The following is a 9,062-nucleotide window of genomic DNA, read 5'->3' as shown; positions in this document are numbered from 1 at the left end:
TTAAATGTGAGCCAAAATCATCACAATTAAAAGAACCAAAGACTTAAACTACTTCAGTCTGTGTGCATTGAATTTATTCAATACACGAGTTTCACAATTTGAGTTGAATTACTGATATAAATGAACTTTTCCACGACATTCTAATTTATTGAGATGCACCTGTAATTGTTCTTTTTGAGGGTAAGCATGTGACCTGGATTCAGCCAGTTAGTATTCTTTACTTGTATGATTTATTTTCTCACAAAATTTGTGTTAATCTGTTTCTCTAGGCTGTGGGATATCGAGTGTGGAGCTTGGTTGCGGGCTTTGGAAGGGCACGAGGAGCTTGTTCGCTGTATTCGCTTTGATAACAAGCGGATCGTGAGTGGAGCGTATGACGGGTACGCCTGAGTCTGATTAGTTCAAAGTTGAACGTTTTATTGTCATTTTTTCAGACCTGCCAACCTGTACTCCTTTTGCGTAGCGGGTATGCATTTTGACCTCAAAGTACACTGGTACGATTTGTCACTCTAAACTACACAAAAACCTGGTTGCGCCTCTGTCCACGCACAGTACTCAAATCAAGCAACAGCAAAAGAAGAAGAGTTCGACCAATCAGAGCACTGGGTTCATTCCCCAAATAGCAAGCGGGGAGGATTGACAAATGCGTAAGGCCTATCATTAAAAAGAGACAGCAGATTGACAGCAACACAAAATCCCGCTCGATCCCCCCTCCACTTCCTTTTGTGATCTAATGTGGCTTCTTATCACAGAATGAGGCAGAAAATATGTTCTATACTGTAAAAAAAGGCTATGTCGATTAACAATTGATCATAAATGTACAGTACATAATTAATATGAAAATACCCAGTGTGGCTTGAACAACAGAGAAACGATACATTGTCGCAGTTGAGTGTTTATTGTCTTTGTTTTATCATTAAAAACATTTATATCTTGTTTTAATTCAGTTACAGTGACAGCTGGATGTCTTTGTCCATATTAGGGATTTCCTGGAACATCAGGAGCTCTATTATTTCTGTAATGCATATGTGGATTTTCTGTGTGAGGGCGCCCTCTAGCATCCAGTATGAATGAAACAGACATTACATGTGTTTATAGCACTAAATAATGGCCAATCCATAAAAATAATACTTCTCTCAAAATAAATTTGTAGACATATGATAATCAATGTATTTCTACAGTGTACAGAAGTGTGCTGGATTTTTAATTAAAGTGTACTGGAGTTTCGGACTGAACCGAACTGAAAACTGTGGTTAAAAATGTATCCAGTTACTGTCGTAACCTCAGTTCCCTGAGAGCAGGAACGAGACATTGTGAAGCATTCGCAGTGGGAACTCCTCCCCTTCTCTGAAATCCTGAAACTTTATAGGATAATGCCAGTTCAATAAACTGGCCAATTGTTGCTAATCTATGCAAATCGCATGTAAATACTGACAAGCCTGTGGGCAGTATAAAATGTATTGAGAGCAACAATTGCCTCAGAATCTAAGACTGAACGCTGCAGAACTGATCAAGCAGCGAGCACGGCTATCTTCGCAATGTCTTGTTCCTGTTCTCAGGGAACTGAGGTTCGACAGTAACCGGAGACATTCCCTTTCAAGCATTCACTCTACATTGCAAAGCATTACATTGCGCAGTGGAAACCGTATACAATCCCGCTGTGAGAGCGGTGAAGATCAGCCCGAACTAAAGGCTAAGACCACACCAAACGTGGGATAGAACAACACACAATTCCCAACCAATAGCAATGCCGTTAGGGAACCCTGCAGCTAATAGGCAAAGCTAGACCAATGAACATCTTAACTCCGGTATACCAAATTAGCATATCTGGCCAAAATAAACAAGCGGCTGCACTGGATACAGGGCAGACACAACAACAGTAGCAAGGTAGCGCCGTGCAACGTACCAAAAGCACATATAAAACTGTACACAGACCTGCACAGTGTCAACGGCTGTACGCTGTAACAAACTGTGCCCCAAATTGCAGATAGCAATAAACTAGAAGAATAAGTGAGGTAAGTGACTCACCGAAAGCACTTGAGACACCAAGGACGGCACATCCAACTTGTAAAACCTGGCGAAGGTATTCTGTGAGGACCAGCCGGCTGCCAAACATGTATCCCGAATAGATGTGCCTTTAGACCAGGCCCATGAAGAGGCAATAGCCCTCATCGTATGGGCTCTGATGTTGAGAGGGCGTTCCTGTTCCTGGGCAAACGGCTCTCTGAGCCTCGGCAGACAATGCGGGTAAAGAAATGACCTGCGCTTTAAAGGGGGTAGAAAGAGATTTAGGCACATAGCCCGGTCTCGGCAGGAGAATAACACTGCAGTCCGCAGGCCCAAAGTGAATAAAGTCATCGTCCACCGAGAGCACGTGCAAATCTCCTATGTGCTTAGCCGAGGCAAGGGCAAGAAGCAGAGCAGTTTTGAGGGAGAGCTCCCTCATAGCAATGGATGCCAAGGGCTCAAACGGGGGTAGAGAGAGAGCTTTCAGAACCAGCGCTAGGTCCCACAGCGGCACTGACGGTGGACATGGGGGATGTAATCTCCTCACCCCCTGAGATATCTGAACTCCAGCATGTGCCTCCCGATCGATTGCCCGTCAACCGGGGAACAAAACGAAGCAATAGTGGCCACATAAACCTTTAGCGTTGACTGTAGACTCCTGTTATCTAGCCTGTGCTGCAGAAAATGTAGAACATCCGACACGGGACGGACTGGGCGCTTAGCCCCTCTAAGACCTCTGAAGTAGCCACACATGAAGGCTCACAGCTCCGGGCTGGGGTGCTATATCGAGCCATTCGCTTGAGACAGCAGTTCCTGCCTGAGGGGGATTTGCCAAGGGCACCTCCCTGAGGTCGGAAACCAAGGTTGATTTGGCCAGTTCAGGGCAATGAGGATCACCAACGCTCTCTCTTCCCTGATTTTGCATAATACCAGAGGCAAAATCTTCACCGGAGGGAACGCATCAAGTCTGGCTCTTGGCCAGCACGACGTCAGAGCGTCTCCCATCAGCGGGGAGTGAGAGAGCTAAAAGAACAGCAGGCAGTGTGTGTTCTCGCTCGTCGCGAACAGATCCACCTCCACCCTCCCGAAGTGGTCCCAAATCATCCAATCCGAACTGGGATGCAGCTAGGGCTGGGTATCAAGTTCGATACTTTTTAGGCACCGACCAAATTATCTCGATACCATCGAGTATAGAAAAATGTCTTGTCGTTCGGTACCAAATTTTGATACCTAAGGAGTTAATATCGTCAACGTCAGTGAGCCAGTAAGCGTGCAGCATGCTTTATGCGCCTAAATCAGTGATTGGCTCTAGCGAGGCATTAGGGGAAACGCATGTTGCATGACCATTCATTCACACTGTAGCATCATGCTACATAAGACAATTTATAAAATGTATACAATGCTTTTACTCAACTCCCTTTAAACCACCATTGAGTGTTTGTAATAACTTCCGATTGTGATCTAATGAGGGTTTTGGTCATATAATGTTGCAGAAATATGTTATTTGTAGCCTTTTATATCAAGCTAATCGCTACACCTGCTTAGCATTTCTCATGTATTCAACACCCTGTATTGTTATAAAAATAGGCAGAATCTCATGAAAACATATACAAATCAAGAACAGCGGTTACACTTTATTTTAAGGTCTCCTTGTTACAGTGAAATTATACATATAAGTACTGAGTAATATTAATTAACTACATGTACTTAGTACTATATGGTTAGGATTAGGATTAGGGTTTGTCTTAGGGTTACTTGCATGTAATTATGCATAATTAATTGTTATTATAAGAGTAAGTACAAGTAACATGTGTAACGGACACCTTAAAATAAAGTGTTGCCAGAACAGCATTTATTTGAAACATCTTTTGTAACATTTTAAATGTCCTTACAGTCGTTTTGATCAATTTAATGCATCCTCGATGATTAAAAAAAAAAAAAGTTAGACCCCAAACCGTTTTTAACATAAGTTATATCATTGTCTGATAGTCTCTTAATAATCTGTAAGCAATGAATAGTTGTCTCAAACTACATTTTGCTACCAAAACTTAGAAATCACACGCTTGATAAAGTAACACCAAAACAAAGGATTTCTCGGAAAGACATGGGAAAAATTGCAGATGCAGGTTGTTTGTTTACATAATTGAATTCTGGGAAAAAAGACATACACAAAAACACATGGAGCTGCTTGAATGGAAAAAATGACAAACCTCAGCAACCTCCAGGCCGAATGTAATGCAATTAAACTTTAAAGGAGCATTTTTGCTGTGGAGCGCAGTATGGAAATTCTGTGTAACAATCCCATTAATTGGCCCTGCTTAACTCACAGCCAGTGCTTAATAGGTAGCGTGTGTAAAATTAATAACACAGTCACTGTCTATTATAGAGTGTCCTACTGTATGCTATTTTATGCTCATAATAACCTGTTTCTCATATGATGCATGGCTCTTTCTCTGTGCACAGATCGTAAGTGTAACCCGAGTCTGTTGAGTCTGGTCAGCGGCGGGCCGACAGCAGTCACTCCCACCAGCGCCCCCGGCATCCAGACGCAGTGGTGGGATGCCCAGAGCATTGTGGGGCTGGTCATCTTCCTCCTGTGCACACTGTATGCCAGGTGAGCTGGTTACCATCATCCAGCAACAGGCAAAGAAATGTGTAATAACAAGCTTTTTCTTTTAATTGTATTAAAAAAATGTTTATTGAGGTATTTGTTTTGAAATGGCTTAAATTAGAATTAGAAATAAACTAACTCCAAATAATCAAGGCATGAAAATGTAATGTCTTCATACTCTGTATTAGTCTATTGACATGGATTGTAGGGAACATGCATTTGTTTTCTTCATGATATTTGTTTATTTTACATTACTGCTAAAAGTTTGGGGTCTGTAGGATTTTTTTAACGCTCTTAAAAGTCATCAAGGCTACATTTATTTAATCAAAAATACAGTAATATGTGACCCTGGACCACAAAACCAGTCATAAGGGTCAATTTTTCGAAATTGAGATTTATACATAAAAATAAGCTTTCCATTGATGTGTGGTTTGTTAGGATAGGACAATATTTGGCTGAGATACAACAATTTGAAAATCTGGAATCTGAGGGTGCAAAAAAAATCTAAATATTGAGAAAATCACCTTTAAAGTTGTCCAGATGAAGTTCTTAGCAATGCATATTAATAATCAAAAATTAAGTTTTGATATATTTACGGTAGGAAATTTACAAAATATCTTCATGGAACATGATCTTTACTTAATATCCTAATGAATTTTGGCATAAAAGAAAAATCAATAATTTTGACCCATACAATGTATTGTTGGCTATTGCTACAAATATACCCCAGCGACTTAAGACTGCTTTTGTGCTCCAGGGTCACAAATTGTAAATATAATTACAATTTAAAATAACTGTTTTCTGTTTTAATATAATGTAAAATGTAGTTTATTTCTGAATTTTCGGGATCATTATTCCAGTCTTCAGTGTCACATGATCCTTCAGAAATCATTCTAATATGCGGATTTGCTGCTCAAGAAACATTTATTAATATTAATGTTGAAAACAGTTGTGCTACTTCAAATTTTTGTGGAAATCTTTTCATGTTTTTTTTTAAACTTGATGAATAGAAAGTTCAAATAGAGAAATAAATCTTTTATAACATTATAAATGTCTGAATGATCAATTCAACGCATCCTTGCTGAAGAAAGTATTAATTTCTTTCAAACAAAAATGACCCCAAACTTTGCAATGGTGGTGTATATCAGCAACAAATTCATAAGCAATGCATTGCAAATGTTCAATATATCGGCCAGCCATAAAATTGATATTTAAATTAAAGTTAGATTTATTTTGTATAATTTTTCATTTATTTTTTGTTGCTATATGTCTATCTAAGTCACCTTTTACATGTTTGCGTCTAGCATTCGCTCCTCAAACAACAGTCAGGTGAATAAGCTGATGCAGACAGAGGAAGTTCAGGGGCTGGCGGCCGCCGATGCCAGCGAGGGCGTCTCTGAGGACGGCGTGAGGCGCGCTATGGATAACGAAGAGGACGGCGTCACATACAGCTACTCCTTCTTCCATTTCTCCCTCTTCCTGGCCTCCCTCTACATCATGATGACCCTGACCAACTGGTACCAGTGAGTGTCTCACAGAGTATCCTGATACAACGGCCACTTTTCCAGCAGCTGTTCCACTCTATACCAGGGCTGTCAAAATGGCTGAAAAACTAAATTAGAATTTTTTACTTAAATATCAATATTCGAATTGTATTCGAATTTAAAAGGCATAATTTCAGTTGGGGTGAAAAAAGCTTTTGGCTTCTCTAACATGCGGCTCTCTTGTGCGAGACGCGAGTGCAACGGTGATAGATGTCCCTCTAGAAAATGTGATAAATATGCGATATCTGTGTGAACGGCTTGGTTTCGGTTTTGACGTAAACAACATCATCCCAGAATTGATTTCTGCTATCAACGAGAGGAACGCCTGTACTTCCACAACAGACAACAAAACTTTTTTGGTTGTTAAAAAAAGCTGCGTTCATAAAAAAGCATCGTTCAAAACAGTTGCGTTTGATCCTTCGCTGGCTGTGCTGATTTAAATCTAGCGGTTCTTCTGTGTTTGTGTCGCAAGTTCAGTGCGTAGTGACGATTCTCTCCGGCCAATCCGTGATCAGCAGAGTTTACACGTCATGTTTTGGTAATGGTACGGTTCACTTGGAACCCCAACCGAGGTGGTACTAAAAAAAGTACCAGGTACCTGGGTACTGTACCCAGTGGAAAACCCCCCCAAAGGGAGCCGTACCATGCAGTGGAAAAGCGCCATATGAAAAACATTACAATGCAATGACACTTGCATCGTCGTCGCATCTCGTGCGCCACTGATAAGGCTGCCTGACGTTTTATATGCAATGTTTTTGCATTCGAATGTGGATTTTTGTTATAAATTCGACGAATATTCGAAATTCTAATTTTTTTTGACAGCCCTACTCTATACACTGCTGGGGAGTTTTTGAGAGTTCTGTATATATGTTCATTTGGAACAATTGAGGATTGAATGATAAATATTTCTTTGAATGTTCTCTTTTTCTCTTTCCGTCTCAGACCCGAAACAGACTACGCAGCCATGAAAACCAGCATGCCATCTGTGTGGGTGAAGATCTGCTCGAGTTGGCTGGGACTGGTGCTGTACCTCTGGACCCTGGTGGCTCCGCTAATCCTGACTGACAGAGACTTCGACTAAACACGCAGAAGATTCAAAAAGTGGCCTTATACTGAAGCAATACACCTTATGCCAAACCATATGCAGAGTTCACTTATTTAGTACATTACAGAAGTTATTGTTAATCTTTAAATGCGCTGAGCTCTTGAGCTATGCACACTTGTTAACCTTCATGACGCTTTTCGTACACTTTTGTTGTTACAAAATCATAAACTGTTAACAAATATCCTCAAATCTACCCTCAGAAAGCCTGTCTTAGGTGATTATTCATATAGGTAATGTCGCATAAATGGGACGCTTGATCTTGAATTCTTTGAATTTTGATGTATACTTCAATTCACATATGTACACTGTTTTAACATCCATTTCTGGATATTTCATAGTCTTTTATATTTGTCTTGGGTCCAGTTTTGTGACAAATTGCACTACATTTGATCGAATCAAAGTTGAGTGTTCAGTGGATTGCCAGATTGCCTCATACGTATCAAGATGCTTATTTTGAGAAAGATGCGTTTATGTAGAGCTGTATCCGTTTAGTTTTGAAGCATTATTTTATGAGCTTTAAGATGACACTCCTCCTGACCAAAAGTTTTTAGGTCTGTTCTTTTGTATTTGTACTTTTATTCATTCTTGTAAAACTGATTATTAAAAATTGTACACAAGAGGTTATGTGTCTTTAATCTATACAGGAAGGTGTTTCCTCTATAGGTGGAAGTGTTGTTCTTTGCTTAAAGAGTGAATTAATGGATCTTAAGGCAAGAGTCACTTGCTATTGCTCATACACTATGAGTACAGAACTAACCCATATAATTGAGACTGGAGAAAGGCAACTCAAAGAGATATCTACACGGTTTATGCTACAGATATACATGATACTTCAAATCATGAAGAGAGCTGTGCAAGTAATTTTCTAACAGACTTGCAATTCTCATCTAGCAAATGATAAAATAAAAAAAAAAACACTTAAACTAAAGGAGGGATCCAGATATCTAGAGACCAGAATATCATGTAGACTTGAAGGTGGGCTCTTGTATGAAATTGTGTATTTTTAGTATATTGCCATAGGCTACATCTATCCTTTTGACATTCTCTCTGCTTTTCTACTTAAAAATCATACTTGCATAAATGTTCTGTGAATTTAAATGTTAATTTTGAATTTTGCTACATTTAAAACAATGAAAAAACAGTTACGCATTATTTTATGGTGCCCTTGATATAGTGTAATTATACAGTTGAGTAATATTAATAACTTTTACTTACTATAGGGTTAGGATTAGGTCTTGCATTTTTATTAAAATTATTTTTCCATAATTTTACTGTTATTACTTTAATAAGTATATGTACAGGTCAAAAGCACATTGTAAAATAAAGTGTTACTTCAAAGGTATTTTCAAATAATTTTACCCAACACTGCTTGTTAGAACCAAGTTGAGTTGTCATTTCTATATTTGATTTTTCTCCACAAAATAACAAGTGCACAAGTAAATTCTGCAATATAATCACCACAATTATCAGAACAATTACAATACAACAGTAAAAAAAATATATATTTTTATAATAATAATAAAATTATTTTATATAAAAAATGAATTATAAAATATATAAATGAAAAAAAAAATAAAGAGGGTATTTATGTATGTTTTTATTTATTTGTTTTTTTTACTAGATTACAGTAGCTAATTACTTTATAACATACCCAACACTACACAATTGCTAGAAAGCTATGGATTTATATTGTCTATTTATATTGTAATTATTTAAAACAACCCTCAACCTAGAATGACAACGGCAGACTGTGAGCTTCTGGATCCCAAACAGGAATACTTGGCAGGTCAAAATT

The 9,062-nt window shown here is 38.7% G+C and overlaps 1 protein-coding gene across 1 annotated transcript in view; it reads left to right on the top strand.

The window, feature by feature from the left end:
- Positions 1–7,845, top strand: part of LOC107689546 (serine incorporator 2-like) — a 23,139-nt gene extending 15,294 nt beyond the window's left edge. Inside the window, exons 9-10 of the mRNA XM_016487567.1 lie at positions 5,923–6,141; positions 7,105–7,845. Coding sequence (XP_016343053.1) covers positions 5,923–6,141; positions 7,105–7,243 — 358 coding nt within the window. The 3' untranslated portion in view covers positions 7,244–7,845. The remainder of the gene's footprint in view (positions 1–5,922; positions 6,142–7,104) is intronic.
- Positions 7,846–9,062: the final 1,217 nt, after the last annotated feature.

The sequence above is a fragment of the Sinocyclocheilus anshuiensis genome, unplaced genomic scaffold (genome assembly GCF_001515605.1).
Source record: "Sinocyclocheilus anshuiensis isolate Anshui unplaced genomic scaffold, SAMN03320099.WGS_v1.1 scaffold369, whole genome shotgun sequence".
Classification (NCBI taxonomy): domain Eukaryota; kingdom Metazoa; phylum Chordata; class Actinopteri; order Cypriniformes; family Cyprinidae; genus Sinocyclocheilus; species Sinocyclocheilus anshuiensis.
The sequence above is the reverse complement of the archived record's forward strand: the minus strand, read 5'-3'. Positions and strand labels throughout refer to the sequence as shown.